Source organism: Thalassophryne amazonica, chromosome 5, assembly GCF_902500255.1.
Source record: "Thalassophryne amazonica chromosome 5, fThaAma1.1, whole genome shotgun sequence".
Lineage (NCBI taxonomy): Eukaryota > Metazoa > Chordata > Actinopteri > Batrachoidiformes > Batrachoididae > Thalassophryne > Thalassophryne amazonica.
The window spans coordinates 83132084-83149770 of NC_047107.1; the positions used below are offsets into that span (position 1 = coordinate 83132084).

Below are 17687 nucleotides of genomic sequence, written 5' to 3' on the forward strand. Positions count from 1 at the left end.
AAAGTAACCATTAAACCAAGGCTACTGCACTTTGGGAAGGCAAGGCCTTAATAAAGGAGGCGCAATCTCATCAAGTGTAGTTCTGAGTACCGAATTCAAACCATCCACCAGACTGTCCACTGATTGAGCATTCTGCAAAATTGAAGCTAAAAGATCAGGCAATCTGGCTTCAAGTTCAGTCCTAGTTGAAGGTTTAATGCATCGCCGCAGTAATAGGCCAGGTTGTTGCTCCACTAAACGCGGTAATGTAAATGTAACCTTAATAAGTGAGTGGTCAGAGACCACCGATGCAAGGGGCAGGATACCAATATTCATGACAGCAATACCACGTACCAGAACCAAATCCAGGGTATTACCACTAATATGTGTCGAGCCCTGAATGCACTGCTGAAATCCCAATGCATCCACAATCTCCATAAATGATTTACAGAGGGGATCAGCGTACCTATTCATATGAATGTTAAAATCACCTATGATCAAAATGTTATCAGCACTAGCTGACAAGTTAGAAAAACTCACCAAATTCATCCAAGAATTTAACTCTCTAAAAACTACTTTGGGATCTAAAGGATATAAGTGAGGAGCATGGAACCTCCTTTTTTGGGTCATGTTGGCATCTTAACATGACAATGAAATAAAATCCATTGCCATCAAGTGGCATGTAAAGCTTTGATGCTAATCAAAGGGTCCTTTTGGCCACGAAGGCCAATGGTGTGCACCCACACTGTTATACAGCTTCATGTTGGAGTGGAACAGAGACGGATTTTCTTAAAAAAGTGACATTTTAGATACAGGTTGCCATAAAGGACATGTGAGGCTTCAGCCAAAATTTGATCAGTTTTCTTGTTTTAAAATCCATGTCACCTTGAAGTTGTGACTGGTGATGCAACAGGCACAAATTGTATTATCACAGAGAATATAACTCATTCACAGTTGTTATAGGGGTCTTGCTGGCTTCCATCACTGGACTTCTTCTTACACAGTCACTCAGCATTTGAGAATTAACTATTCCAGGCAGGTTTGCCATAGAGTACCAGACTGTAAATGAAGTTCAAGACATATGCAGTGACTTGAAATGTTCATGCATCCATTCCCTGACTTGTCTAAAGAAAACTGGCTGTAAAAGTACTGATTTATATTAAAAATAATCATTATATTTAGTTTGACCAAATATGCAAGGCTCTGAGATGTCTACAGATTTTGCACAATACTGCTGGTAGAGATTTGATCGCATTCCACCTGTTCTGGCTTCCCTTCACTTGCTCCTTGTAACTCTAACAGCAGATTTCAAGGTTTTGCTGCTGACATATAAGGCTCAAAATGGTCATGTGACCCACTATCTTGCTGAACTTGTGTTCTGTGTCCTAAGGTTAAAAAAAGAAGTCGGCAGACTTCAGAGACTTTTCTGCCATGCTCATATTTGTGGAAGTTTGCCTGTTGACACTGGAAAGGCAATTAGTCTATTTTACCATATCACTCACACACACACACACACACACACACACACCTTCAACCACTTATCCAAGCTCAGGTCGCAGGGGGCTGGAGCCTATCCCAGCAGACACAGGGCATAAGGCAGTCTGTCGCATGTCCACATACAGGCAAACAAACACATTCACACCCGCATGCACACCTGCAGACAATTTTTTAAATTTCTGATTCACCTAACCTGCATGTCTTTGGATGTGGGAGGAAGCCGGAGCACCTGGAGGGAACCCACACAAACAGGGGGAGAACATGTAAACTCCACACAGAAAGGCCACAGGTGGGAAAAAATCCCATGACCTTCTCGCCGTGAGGCAACAGTGCTAACCACTAACCCACCGAGCTGGCCATTTTACTATATCATTATGTCATTATATATTTTCTTCTGACAGTCGTTAGTTTTATGATTTTATCTTATTTTAATAATACGATACTTACTTGACGTTACATTTTATTTGTATTTCAGGTTTTAATTATGACTGTTCGTGGGGATGTTACAGTTTTATGTTATTGTTCTGATGTTATGCTCAGTACTTTGTAGATTTCTTCATTTAAACTGCAAAATAAATACATAATAATAACAATAGAATAGTAAGTGCCTTTGGCTGCTCCCTTGTTTTTTACTGAAGGTTGCCACAACAGATCCAAGGTGGATCTGCATGTTGATTTAGCACAAGTTTTCTGCCGAATGCCCTTCCTGACGCAACTCCACATTAGAGAAATGTGGCAGAGGTGGGGTTTGAACCAGGAACCTTCCGCACTGAAACCAACAACACTAGCCACTTGGCCACCACCCCTTCAACAGCAACAATATAATAATAATAACAACAACAACAACAACAATGACAATAATAATAATAATAATTATTATTATTATTATCATTATTATTATTAAATGGACTGTGAATGCAGCTGTCAGAGATATTGTCCTACATTTTGATGCACGTGAGAACAGGTGACTCAGACAACATTCCCGCACCAGGCAGTCCTTCATTGTTTGAGTGCATGTATAAAAGAGGATATCTAAAAACGGAACAGACAGGGTTGATCACACAACTTCCACCCCACCTCTGGTGGCATTCTGTGGTCCTTCTACATTGCTTGGAGTAAGTAATGATGAGCGACACAAGTGCACTTGATTATTCAATTCCCATGGTGTCATCAAGGAAATTGCAGTCACTCTACTTCCTGTAACATGATCTAGGCTTTAATAATAGCCCACAGTGTTGTCATTAATTCAGGAAGATTAGAAATTTCCCCAGAAGGAAGTACAGTCATTGCACCACCAGCAGCAGTGGTCTCTTTAGTTTGTTCATCTTCCACCTGTGCCATTTTCATTACCTCTGGGAGCTCGGTGTGCTGTGGCACTGATTAGTCTCTCCAATAAAATAAATTGCTACTGAACTTAAATGTAAATATAAGTACAATTATATTATATGACAACTTACAGTTTCTTAAATTCTATGATAGATATAATTTTGAAGAACCAACTTGGAATTATAAACATTCTAACCTCAGGAACTGACATAACTGTTGATTTTTAATGTTTTTTTTTAACCAGATTAGTCCCATTGAGATCAAGATCTCTTTTACAAGGGAGACCTGGACAATCTTTATATGTGGGAGGAAGCCGAAACATGAGGAGGGAACCCATGCATACACAGGGAGAACATGCAAACTCCACACAGAAAGGCCACAGGTGGGAATCGATCTCATGACGTTTTGCTGTGAGACAACAATACTAACCACTAAGCCACCATGCTGCTAACTCTAAACCGAATAAGGATAAAAGAAGTCACATCATCCCCATACTGGTAATTCATACCATGGCATTCTTTTGGCATAATGTTGCCTTTATCACTGTGTTAAATAAATTAGAAGTTATTCACTGAAAAAAGTCTTTTGTGTTCTGATACTGTATTTAGAAAATAAAAACAACCAACAGTGTTGCTGACCTAACCGCACTACCACATTGGGATTTAGGTAAAAAGAATATTGGCAGTTTGGCTTTCAAAATTCAAAAGTGAGGATTTATAATAATGAGACAAATTCATATAAATGACTTGCTCACTTTAAAAATTTTATTGGTTTTGCCAAAGTTTTCTGTCATTTCAGTTGACTAATTGGTTGAAATCCAGTTTAAAGGTTTCCTCAGAAGTGACTGTGACTAATACTGTTGATCTACGGTGGTAAAGAGAGGAAAACGGAAGGTACACTAAGCGGGTGTGTTCACGTTCCCACTAGGCAGTGATGAAATTCTTCAATGCTCTCACACTGTGATATCACTACCATGAAAAAAAAAAAACAAAAACTACTTTTGGTCTGCATGAGAGATGATTCTTCATGGACTCACATCATATTTTTTCTAAATATATTGTTCTAAATGTTGTTCTCAAAATATATTTAAGAAATGACAGTCTTAAATTTATTTAGATATAACAAGTTATTTTAAAAGTTGAAATACGTATATTCCTGCCAGCATTCAGCCATCTGAAGTAAATGGACTGCATTTACTATATACTATGCATTTATATAGCACTTTTCCATCTGTATCAGACGCTCAAAGCGCTTTACAAATTATGCCTCACATTCACTCCGATGTGAGGGTGCTGCCATACAAGGCGCTCACTACACACCGGGAGCAATAGGACCTTGCCCAAGGGCACTTAGTGATTTTCCAGTCAGACTGTGATTTGAACCAAGGATGTTCTGGTCTCAAGCCCAACCTTAACCACTAGACCATCACCTCCCCTGAAGTATCTACAGTGTTCAGCTCACAATGAAAATAAATCCCATTTGATACACCAAGACAAAAATAAATAAATAAATAAAAAGCATAATAATGACCTGAATAAATGCAGTGTTTATAAAGAAGTCCGTCAACCCAAGTCTGGGTTCGTTTCTCAGTGTGAAACCTTACTTGTGTGACCTTACTTATATGAAGCGCCTTGAGGCAACTTTGTTGTAATTTGGCGCTATATACGAGGTCTGTTAGAAAAGTATCCGACCTTTTTATTTTTTGCAAAAGCCATATGGATTTGAATCACGTGTGATTGCATCAGCCAAGCTTGAACCTTCGTGCGCATGCGTGAGTTTTTTCACGCCTGTCGGTTGTGTCATTCGCCTGTGAGCAGTGGTCCACCCCTCTCGTCGGATTTTCATTGTGAGGAAAATGTCTGAATGGCTGGAGCAGCGCTGCATCAAATTTTTCCAGAAACTGTGAGAGACAGCCAGGTGGACACCATTCGGAAAATTCAGGTGGCTTTCAGGGACGATTTTATGGGCATCACACAGATTAAGGAGTGTTACAGCCGGTTTAAAGACGGGGCACAATGGCGGAGGGCGCGCCGCGCTCCGAGCGCCGATCGACAAGCTGAAACAACCAGATCATTTCCAAACTGAATGCTGTGTTGATCTGGGACGTCGTCTGACTACCAGAGAAATGGCAGAAAAGGTGGACATCAGCACTTTTCCGGCACATTCCACTGTTAAAGGAGATTTTGTCATGAAAACAGGAGCGGAGGAATTCACCACGGAGCCGCTAATGGCGTGGAATGAAAGCACCTCCGTGTTGGTCTCACAGGACATGTGACATGCCCAGATCTTCGACAATTTCTCGGATACTCACTCGACTGAAAAGCCACCCAAAGCCGTCTGAATCTTCCAAATGGTGGAAGAGCTGGGCATGTCCCGTGAGACTTCCAACATGGAGGTGCTTTTTGTTCTGCGCCATTATATGGCTCCGTCCTGACGCGCGAATTCCGCCGCACGTCTTTCATTACAAAATCTCCTGTAACAGTGGAATGTGCCGAAAAAGTGCTATGTCCACCTCTCTTGCCATTTCTCTGGTCAGACGACATCCCGGATCAACACAGCCTTCACTTTGGAAATGATCTGGTCGTTTCAGGCTGTCGATGGCCGCTTTAAGCGCGGCGCGCCCTCAGCCGCTGTGGGCCATCTTTAATCCAGTTGTAATGCTCCTTAATTTGTGTGATGCCCATAAGATCTTCACCAAAAGCCATCTGAATTTTCCAAATGGTTTCCACCTGGCTGTCTCTCACAGTTTCTGAAAAAATTTTGATGCAGCAAAGCGGCAGTCGCTCAGCCATTTTCCTGACAATAAAAATCCGCCGAGGGGGCTGGACCACTCCTCCCACAAAGCGTGCTCACAGTGCTCGCATGCGTGAAAAAACTCACGCATGCGCACGAAGGTTCAAGCTTGGCTGATGCAATCACACGTGATTCAAATCCATATGGTTTTTGCAAAAAATAAAAAGGTCGGATACTTTTCTAACAGACCTTGTAAATGAAATAAATTGAAATTGAAACAAACAACGCTGCACTTTGTCCCGTCAACAACAACCAAAATATACAACAGGTGGAAGTGAACCTCACTGAGTCCTCTTCTTCTGTTGAGTTTATTGGCGATTTGCAAACCGACACAGTGCTTTACCGCTACCAACTGTCTGGGTGTTAGCATCAATAGAGTCTGACGTCCTCACTGGGTAACTGTAAATGGGAATCTTTTCAAAAACGAAAAAATAACGGTATTAACGGGTTAACATAAAAAAAAAAATAAAAATAAAAAAATAAAAAAAAAAACACGGTTCTGTTCCGTAACAAAAAATATGAAGTTTCTGGTTTTGGTTCCATGAAACGGCTCAAAGCCTTGGTAACACCGCTGCGGTAAAACCAACTACAGTAGTTGAATTTTGTTAGCTTACTGATCTATAGCATAATGCTCTGAAAATGTCTGTTATATAAAAATCCTAATTTGTGATAAAATGTCAGTGTTTAGTTACAACACCGCCACAAATCAGTGACAAAAAATGTGTAGCTAATAGATATAATGAATGTAGTTACCTTATTTTGCCATCTTGTGACATTACCAAAGCCTCCATTGCCCAAACGTTCCTTCAGTTCCCAGGGCCCACAACTCTGCTGCTGCTGCAGAGGGAGTCGGTTCATGGCCTCCTCAACTGGTCCTATGGAACAATTTTACATACAATCGTAAATTCTTAACAACTGTGGGACAAATGGTAAGTAGACTCTGTGGAAATTTAATCAGCTTAAACTGCTGTATTGTCATCTTCAGGTGCAGGTTCAATATGTAATTGATAATATAAAACAAAGTCAGAATGTCAATCAGACACACTATAGTATCTATGGTTTTACTGTCCAGTTAAGTCAGGTCTTTTTGGCTATTCTCATTTGCTTGGGGTCACAAGAATATGCCTTTCCTCACACAATTACAGACCTAAAATACTAAAGAAGCTAATGTGCATGTTTTGTTGGTGGGGGAAGCTGGAGTACCTGGAGGAAAACCACACAGGTACAAACTCTACAAAGAAAGAATTACAGTAGTTACTGGGGGACCTCAACTCAGGACATTCATGCTGTAATGGAAGAGTGATCCATTTATTCACTGTTTTTGTTCCTCATTAAATTGTAACGATGTATGAACTTATACTGTGCAATTTGGGCACAATTTCATATCCCATACTCATATACTGTTTACGACAAGCCCCATTTACTGTAGTCTTGCTACCTGCTATTTACAGTCCACTGAATGCTAATGCTAACTCAGCCCTCGGACTTTTATACAGCAACATCAGCCTACAGCTGAACAGACATCCGAATGCGGTGCACATTATTGCAGGCGATTTTAATCATATGGAATTAAAATCAGTGCTCCCCAGACTTTATCAACATGTCAAACATGCCAAAAGAGGAGCAAATACACTGGACAAAGTTTAGACCAATATGGATACAGGGCCAGACCAGCACCACACAACAGCACCACTCCCAAAATCCACCTCCACCACCTTTAAGGCCCCATCACACATAGTACTAATGTGGTTGAATTAGGCATGAAGTGCGCATGAAGCAGGAATCGTATGCAATATGTGTATAATCGCAGCTGACTCCAACGCCTCGTACACCTGTTGCTACAACTATTTGCACACACCAGCGGCTGTAAGACAGAGTGTGCGCTGTGAGAGCCCATCAAACCCTCTCGCGGCAGCTGTCGGCCAAATTCCAGCTGACACACACGAACATCTAACACCGCTTGCTTGGCACTTAGAAAATGTGTGGCCATTTGCACTATTAGCATGACAACAGTCAGCAGACGATCACTGTCAAGCTGGATGTGAAATTTGTCTAAATGCTCCCACGAGTGTGGCATTGCAAATAGACAGTGACACGTTGGTGTGTGCGCTGAACTGACAGGGGGTGTGTCTGCCGCCTAGGGCTGTCACGATTAGGAATTTCTGGAGACGATTAATTGTCAGACAAATAATTGCGATTGACGAATATATTGTCTATTTTTTTTTCCCTTTTTTATATTCTACTATTGTAGTATAAGGCTACACAACTCTGGAAGAACGTTTGGCTTCTGTGAGTGGAGAAACTGGGAATAGTGCAACATTTTTATTTTTATCTTCATTTTACATACAGTCCCAACTTCTTCTGATTTGTGGTTGTTTCTGTTGCATTTCTGAAATAGTTTCTCCTCATCAATCATGTTTTGTGCTTAAACACTACATTAAGCTCAAAATTGAACAAATAAATACCTTTAGAAAATAAAAGCTGTTAAAGTTCAGAGTTCTCACCTGCTTTTTGTGGTCTGTGCGTCTGAACATCACCACAGCTTCTCCACGTCAGGGTTTTTTTTTTTTTTTTGCTCAGTTCATTCATATATTCTCATTTTTTAAATATGTTTTTAAAGATATTTGACCGTTTATTTCATCTCATGATCTCATAAATTCAGTATACGATGCACACATGGTGTGCACAGGACGGTAATGGCAGAATCACACCAGGAGAGAAAGTTCAGAGAGAAGTAAAGGCAGCTCCACGGTTTTGGTTTTGTTTTTTAACATGTTCACTCTGTTGTGTGTTGGGGGGGGGTGGCTGGACATTTTGGTGTTCTTTTCTTTTCTTTGCTCTCCAGGTGGTATGAAAACTGATTTGTCTGTGGAGAAGGTGCTGGCTGAAGAATCCTTCACCCTCATCAACATTATGTGCAGCACCTGTGGATGGTGCTCACATGCAACCTTAAAGACTTTCAGCTGAAGCAGATGGCGTTCTGCATTTAAGCCATGTGTGATTCAAGCAGAATTGCCGGGAACTTGACCTTGTGATGTTCGTTTGTGAGACGCTGAGGACCGCGCCTGGGTTTGACACATCGTGCCTGTGAAGCAGGAAGGGTGAGGGACACATGCTGTCAGCACACATCAGAGGTGATTAATTGTTTGACTACTTGTTGATAGTGACTTGGTATTTTGTTACGCAGTATATTTGAATTGTGATGAGAATTGTGCAGCTCGCTTCTCACTGCTGTGGCGTGCAGACAACTGATCCTCCACCTGTTGTGAGAAGCTGCTCATTTACATAAAGCTTAAATACAGACCTGAATGTGTTGCTGATAGTGTGTGCCTTTTGAAGGATATTGCTTGTAACTGCTGACTTACCTCACCTCTTCTATCCTTCGCAGAGAGTCGGTTTGTCGTGTCCACCTGGGGGGTGTTTGGCGGTAAAGTGAGTCCAGAAGCGCCGGGCTTTGATCCTTTTAGGCGCTTGAGAGCGTGCCAGCCTTCACTCCACCAGACTGACGCATCTTTTGTTTATACACCTTGTTTTGCACCATAGGGTGAAGTAATAAATTGTTTTGTTATTGGAACCGCTTTCTGGTTATTTTAGCGCTGGGTTCCGTCGGACGCAGGTCCGCTCCTCAACCCGCGTCGACACATAACAGTAGTTCCCGGCCATTCCATAATGGACCCAGCGGCAGAGGCGGTTCCTTCTGCCGAAAAAGTTCAAGAACACTTGGAGAAAATATGGGAGCAATTACAGCATCTCGCAAACCAAATTAAACAAACAGACGCCCGTGTTACGGAGCTTGCAGTGCAAGCCGTTCCACTTCCTGCTGCTCCAGCTGCGGCACCATCGATACCGGTGCAGATAACTCCGTCACCCAGAGATTCGGCGTCCGAACCGATTATTTGTTATCCGGTGAAAACACTGCGTTGCACTGTGTTCCCGCGTGCACAAAACCATTGCAGCGGCATCGTGCACGCCTGCCTGTCGGCTCGATGTTTTCGTGGTTCGCTCATACGAGCTGTTCCCACATCATTCCCCCAGATTTGTACTTAGTCGCACTATGTGTGAAGTCACCCTTAAGATGGTCAAAACATGCTTCTCAGCAGCTGCAGGACTGCTTCAACAGCACTGACTGGGACATCTTTGAGAATGAGGAACTGGATGTGTTCACAGACACTGTACTGTGTTACTTTAAGAACTGTGTAGATACTGTCAGAGTGGAGAAATGCATCTGGGTCTACCCGAATCAGAAACCCTGGATGACCAGGGAGGTGATGCAGCTGCTGAAGGAGAGAAACTCCGCCTTCAAAGCTGGCAATAGGGCTTTTCTACAGCACAGCCCGTGCCAACCTGAAGAGAGGCATCAGGAAGGCCAAGGACGATTTCTGGAGGAGGATCAACGACCAGCTGGCCAGCAACAACAGCAGACAGGCACGGATAGAGGTCCAGTGCCTCACACACTACAAACGTGGCATCAGAGCTACTGAAGGTGACGCCACGTTTGCAGAAGAGTTAAATCTCTTCTTTGCTCATTTCAAGACTGTGACACCAGGAGCAGCCACATCGCTGCCAGCGGCCAGGAGCAAATTCACAGTGGGGGCAGCATGAAATAAGGTGCACGCTGAGGGGTGTCAACCCACGCAAAGCAACGGGCTCCAACAGTGTCTCCGAATGTGTGCTGAAAGACTGTACAGACCAGCTTTCTGGGATTTTCACCAAAATTTTAACCGGTCCCTGACACAGTCTGCTGTCCCATCATGTCTGAAGACCTCCACCGTAGTCCCTCTACCCAAGAAGTCACAGAATCATAAACAAGCTGTTTCAGGCCACATTTTTGTCTAAAAGCAGAATTTCAATGTGTGACATAGGACTGTGACACCTTGAGAACTTTAACATGAACATGTCCACACCAACTGTATTATACTGTTAAAAGTAACTTGGCACAATATGACCATTAAAAAAAATCACCTTACACTGTGATAAATTAAAGTTAATTATCTAGCATTTTTAAACAAAAATATTAACCTTAAAAAAATCAATAATGATCACTGTATTATAATGTCACCTCTCTGTTCATAAATACAGCGGGGTTATTACGCTGTTCTTACTACTGCTCTCTGAAAACAACTCCTGTCTGAAAACAAAACTACACTACTTCACTTCAGATTTGAATGCGCTGAACAACTAAACAACTAAAGTGTGACATTAACTAAATCCTACCTTAGACTGCGTGAGCAGGGTTCACAAGTTTTTACACTTAATTCGTCCTGAACACAGTTTAATCGACTTCATAAACTTTGCCGCAGCACTTTTTTTTGGCGATACACAAATGTGAACAGCGTCTTACTTCCTGATACTGATACTTCCGGTAAACCTAAAGAGCTCCGCCCACAGCAGTCCTCCTATGACTCATCATTATCTTCAACAAGAATTTAAGCACAAAACGCAAAGAAATACGTTACTATTTCATGCGCTTAAAATAATTATTTTTTTTAATAATACCATATAATCATACTTTACTTAAATACTGGTTAGTTTTATTATTCACTAGTATTAAGCAAAGTCCCTTACTGCTTTATTTTAACAACCCAAATACCTCATGCATCTTATTATCACAGATGATATTAGAATTGCAAGTACGGTTCATCTGTCTTTCATATGTGGCGTGATGCCTGTGGAACCAAAATTTGTGCAAGTAGATGGCATCATATCACTCACATTCATTTATGTCTCTGGGTTCATGGCCTGTGAGATCAACAGGCATCTGGAAAGAGCTTATAGAGTCATAAGGTCCCTGAACAGAGGTGGCTGGTGATGCCAAAATCTTTGCAGGAGGATGACTATTCAATATTCCAAAGAATCATTGGTCCAAAGCTCCACCAGGCTGAATGTAAAGACAGCGTAATGCCGGACCAAGAAGCCTCTGAGCAGCAGAGGAGCGTGCAGGTGGATACCCGGAACTTTAACATTTCCCTGCTGCCAGCCCAGAAGCCAAACGAGTATGTGCCATAGAGAAACTTTCAAATTCCGAGGAAGATTAGAGAATGGAAAGGTGTCGCTGCTATTTTGAACAGTTTGCTACCTAACTAGCTAATTGGCCTTCTTTAGAGATCTCCAGACCAATGGACCTTCAGAATAATCATCCATCCCCAGCCGCAGAATGAAGGTCCAGGTTTGTAGGGTCCTGGTGCTTCCTGTCAATCTCATTGGATGATCCATGGGTACCACTGGAACTTACTTTGTGCCAAAAAGGTTACTTAGGGAGAGTCAGGTGAGGCATACCACTTGAAATCGTGAGGTAAGGTCATCTACATTTTGACCATGTGGCACATTTTATCTGAACATGAGTTTGCACATAGGTTCCTCAGTGATGAGGATACCAACAACTGAAAAAAAAAAACGCAGCAGGAACGTTTACATTTTACCTGGCTGAAACAGGTAGATGGCTGTTTTCAAGACGTGGTGATGTGCTGCTTGTCTGCCTGGGTGGTTGCTATCCAGGACTCAATGCACTTGAATTACTGACTACACTCCTCATGCTTCCTGATGGTGCAGTTCTGTTCCATCAGTATAGATAAACTTTAAGAACACATGCAAAAAAAAAACAAAAAACAGATGAAATGAACGCAGAGTCCATATTTAACACTGTACCTAAATGAGGGCTTACGTCACTGGTTGGTGTCCAAGTCTCACAAATACAGGAAGCACCGGGACCCTAAAGACTTGGACCGTCCTTCTAATGTAAACGTTTCTGTGTAATTGTGTTTACCATTTGAAGAGGACACTCTTCAGAATTTTTAACAAGAGGTTTTCTTAAATTCCTCTTGTGTTATTTTTGTATTCTTGGAACTGTGCTGGTGGGAAGTTTGCTGAAAAAACAAGACAAATTGTTCTGCATCTTTGCACAAACTGACGTTCTTCTGACGTGAACTTCAAGTGTGTAAGACTCCCCCACATCAGATTACGAGTGTTGAAAAAATGTGCTCTGATTTTTTTTAAACAATTATAGTGCTATTTCCTAATATTCAAAAGCTTCTGAGAAAATCATGAATTCACGGTGAAAAATCTATGTTGTTTGATACTTAGAGGAATAACTTTAATAGTTGTTCCTAGAGATCAGTGGCAAACACACTAATCACTCATTTGTGCTGTAAATGTTGCATAATTACATATTATGACAGTTCCTATGTTTCGATTGGACTCAATTGTTTCAATATTTGTGAAAATCTCAAAATTTGTGATTTTATATTTTACACTACATATAAAATACATGTATCCACAGATACTGTGAGTGCTGTGAGTGAAAACTGACATTGCTTGTGACTCTTGTTCAGATCATGCCTGGTGTTGAGTGTTGAGTACCCGGGGTCAAATTTTACTCTACAGCTTGAGAGACAAAAGTGCGATTTCCACTTCTGCCTCACTCTCGTTTTTTAGTCAGTCTCTGTCTTGGTGAGGTCTCTTTTGAAACTTCAAAGGAGGCTCATTTGAGATTTTGTGCTCTTTTCTGTTCTGGAGATAAAAAAAAAAATAGACCGATGAAATAAGTCAGTGTCATTTTGGTTTCACACAGACCTCACTGTTGTCTAGAAGACATACATGAAACTTTTTAAAAGATCTTGTCTATAATTTTCTTTTCCTCTTGGTTGGATTGTGGAAAACAGCAAGATAGGTGCTTTGTTGGCAAGGAAGGTTGTACTGACTTTGACTTTTGGGGTGATACTGTGATCTTTGCAGAATCAAAAGATACCGTGATTCCAGCACCTTTAAAACTGAGTGAAGAATCAGTGTCTGGGCGAACCTGGCCTTTGGAAGTGTATCTGTATGAAACAACATGTACGTGTGATTAAACAAAATACGAATGCATAAGTGAGACAATATGAAGTGGTGAGTTCCAATTGTAATGTGTGTGTGTGTGTGTGTGTGTGTGTGTGTGTGTGTGTGTGTGTGTGTGTGTGTGTGTGTGTGTGTGTGTGTGTGTGTGTGTGTGTGTGTGTGTGTGTGAGTCTAAATGAATTATGGCCTGCACAGGAGCAGAATACTTTGCTTTCATACTTGGCATGTGCTACTTTGTTTTCAGTGACTGCGTTTGAGGACTCAAGGAAACACTCACATTAATGCAATGTACAAAAACTTGTATAACACTGGTGTGTACAATGTTTGTAGGAGTGGTTTGTGCAGTACTCATTTTATTTGCAGAGAGATACATAATGAGTGAGCAAACTCTGAAATTATCAACAGGTTTTGCATAACTTGTTGACTTATATTAAAAGCAGAGACATACTTACAAAATAGAATACCAGATTAAAAACACAAAACACATCGGATGCATTATGTGACTGTTACCTATAGAAAAGCATCATTTATAATACATCACATTTCGTAAAGTGAGTTTCACAACCCACTGTCTGGGTGATTATGTGTGATTTTCCTGACCAAGAACTGGGAGTGCACTCTAATTTCGGTAGATGGAAGCAAACTACCTGCCTGTTACATCTTAATGTGCCACATAGAATATGTTGTTCTCTACTACTTAATGTGCCATTGACACAGTAAAAACAACAAACATGGATTAGATATAAAGTCAGTCACAGTCTGAGAAAAGATGAACCTACTTTGACAGTGATCCTGGGGAAGGGATGAGTTGAATAACAGCATTTGTGGTCACAGCAAATGTCTCTTGGTGCCGAACCACTGCTGATCTCAGACTGCTACCAGATGGCTATAAGTCACTGACCTTGTGAAAACTCTAATGTGTTCCAGTGAACATAACGATTCATTGGTGGAAGAGATGTACACACACACACACACACACACACACACACACACACACACACACACACACACACACACACACACACACACACACACACACACACACACACAAACAAAACTGGCATACCGTTATTTTTATTTTTGTTAAAAGCTTAATTAATTCTTGCACCACCATATGAGTTTATGACTTTATTCGATAACGGGCTGCCAAGAACCCAACAATCACAGCAACAAAAACACTCCCAAAACCCCTCTTTGTGGCAGCTCCTTATGGTGGAGCTCTTCCTTGCAGAATTGAAATATGTTGTGATTGTCTTCCACCTCTTTTTTGAGTAAATGTTTTGTGACTTCAAACTCTTTTTTTGCAGTGTTGTCCCTAGATCGAAAACTATTCTGATGGCTGTCCAGCTGTTTTTTGTGTTCTTCCTTTGTGGGTTGAAGTGTTGGGACGGCGGGAGGCCCGTGACAAAATCCAGGCCGATGTGGGACCAGGGGCGATGGGGCACGGGCAGCGGCTGGAGCAGTCCCGAAGCCCTGCGATGGTCAGCCTTGCCCCTGGCGCAGGTGGTGCAGGCCTGGATATAATCCCGGACGTCGGCCTCTAGGGACGCCCACCAGAAGCGCTGCCGGACAACTGCCACGGTTCTTCGCACCCCTGGATGACAGGAGAGCTTAGAGCCGTGACAGAAGTCCAGGACTGCAGCCCTAGCTTCTGGTGGGACGTAGAGTCTGTTCTTCGGCCCAGTTCCGGGGTCCGGGCTTCGTGCCAGGGCCTCCCGGACGGTTCTCTCTACGTCCCAGGTGAGGGTGGCCACGACAGTGGACTCCGGGATGATGGGTTCCGGTGGATCCGACAACTCCGTTTTGACTTCATCTTCATGTACCCGGGACAAGGCATCCGATCTCTGGTTTTTGGTCCCGGGACGGTAGGTGATCCGGAAGTCAAAACGGCCGAAGAACAGTGACCAGCGGGCTTGCCTGGGGTTCAGCCGCTTGGCGGTCCTGATATACTCCAGGTTCCGGTGGTCAGTGAAAACCGTGAATGGCACGGACGTTCCCTCCAACAGATGTCTCCACTCTTCAAGAGCCTCTTTCACCGCAAGGAGTTCTCGATTGCCGACGTCATAATTCCGTTCGGCCGGGGTCAACCTGCGGGAAAAATAGGCACACGGGTGAAGGACCTTATCGGTCTTCCCGCTCTGGGAAAGCACAGCTCCTATCCCTGAGTCCGAGGCGTCCACTTCAACCACAAACTGGCGACTAGGATCGGGCTGCACCAGAACGGGTGCAGACGAGAAGCGCCGTTTCAACTCCTTGAACGCGGCATCGCAACGATCCGACCAGGTGAAGGGGGACTTTTTGGAGAGGTCAGGGCTGTCAGGGGGCTAACTACCTGACTGTAGCCCTTAATGAACCTCCTGTAGAAATTAGCAAAGCCGAGGAACTGTTGCAGCTTCCTACGGCTAGTGGGTTGGGGCCAGTCTCTCACCGCCGCAACCTTGGCCGGATCAGGAGTGACGGAGTGGGGGAGATGATAAACCCAGGAAGGACAAAGATGTGCGGTGGAACTCACACTTCTCGCCCTTCACAACAGCCGGTTCTCCAACAACTGCTGCAGGACCTGACGTACATGCCGGACATGAGTCTCAGGATCCGGAGAAAAGATGAGTATATCGTCTAGATATACGAAGACGAATCGGTGCAGGAAATCCCGCAAGACATCATTAACCAAAGCTTGGAACGTCGCGGGGGCGTTTGTGAGGCCGAACGGCATGACCAGGTACTCAAAGTGACCTAAGGGGGTAGGTTAAATGCCGTCTTCCACTTGTCTCCCTTCCGGATCCGAACCAGGTGATACGCATTTCTAAGATCTAGCTTAGTGAATATTCGGGCTCCATGCAGGGGCGTGAACACTGAATCCAACAGGGGCAACGGGTATCGATTACGAACCGTGATTTCGTTCAGTCCCCTATAATCAATGCATGGATGAAGTCCGCCATCTTTTTTACCCACAAAAAAGAAACCTGCACCCATTGGGAAGGTGGAATTCCGGATCAACCCGGCGGCTAAAGAGTCCCGGATGTAGGTCTCCATTGATTCGCGCTCAGGTCGTGAGAGGTTGTACAGTCTGCTGGACGGGAACTCAACGCCTGGAACCAAATCAATGGCACAATCGTACGGACGGTGGGGGGGAAGGGTGAGCGCCAGATCCTTACTGAACACATCTACAAGGTCGTGGTACTCCACCGGCACCGTCCCTAGATTGGGCAGGACTCTGACCTCCTCCTTAGCCTGGGAACCGGGAGGAACCGAGGAACCTAAACATACCCGATGGCAGGTCTCGCTCCACTGAACCACTACCCCGGACGGCCAATCGATCCAGGGATTGTGTTTTAACATCCAGGGGAACCCTAAAATCACACGGGAGGTAGCAGGAGTCACAAAAAACTCGATCTCCTCCCGGTGATTTCCTGACACCACCAGGTGGTGTCTTATGCGTGATTGGAGGGAGTAGGGAGCCATCTAGTGCCCGCACCTGCACAGGCGAGGTAAGCGCCACCAGAGGGAGCCCTATCTCCCTGGCCCATCTGCTGTCTAACAGATTCCCTTCAGAGCCCGTGTCCACCAGTGCTGGGGCCTTCAGGGTTGAATCCTCATAAAGGATTGTAACTGGGAGTCGTGTGGCAATGTGGGTGTGTCCCACGTGAATGTCTCGGCCCACCCCTAGCCCAGTTTCTAGGGGCGGGCGTTGGTGTTTAACCGCTCGGGGCAGTCTCTTACCTGATGCTCTATCGAGCCACAAACAAAACACGCTCCGCGGGCCAGCCTCCTCTGTCTATCTGGTGCCCTAAATGTGGCCCTGCTCGTGTCCATAGCTTTGTCAGCAGGGGGAGCTGTAACCACACGGAGCGCAGGGGCCGTGGAGCGTGGGGAGGGCGGAACGCGGTCGAAACCGGAAGGGAGAGGGACGGCGCGTGCCCGGCCACGCCCTTCGTCTCGTTCCCGACGGCGTTCTTCTAACCGATTGTCTAATCGTATGACGAGATCAATAAGCCCATCTAAATCCCGCGGTTCGTCCTTAGCCACCAGGTGCTCCTTTAGAACCAATGACAGTCCGTTTACAAAGGCGGCGCGGAGGGCAGTGCTATTCCAGCCGACCTCGCAGCCGCGATGCGGAAGTCGACTGCATAGGCAGCTGCGCTCCGGCGCCCCTGTCTCATTGACAGCAGCACGGCTGAAGCGGTCTCTCCTCTATTTGGGTGATCGAACACTGTTCTGAACTCCCTCACAAACCCATCATATGTCTGAAGGAGCCGTGAATT

General features: G+C 44.0%; 1 protein-coding gene across 1 annotated transcript in view; it reads right to left on the reverse strand.

Moving 5' to 3' along the window:
* Positions 1–10945, reverse strand: part of ikbkb (inhibitor of nuclear factor kappa B kinase subunit beta) — a 66187-nt gene extending 55242 nt beyond the window's left edge. Inside the window, exons 1-2 of the mRNA XM_034170716.1 lie at positions 10810–10945; positions 6349–6470 (exon numbers count right to left, since the gene is read on the reverse strand). Coding sequence (XP_034026607.1) covers positions 6349–6453 — 105 coding nt within the window. The 5' untranslated portion in view covers positions 6454–6470; positions 10810–10945. The remainder of the gene's footprint in view (positions 1–6348; positions 6471–10809) is intronic.
* Positions 10946–17687: the final 6742 nt, after the last annotated feature.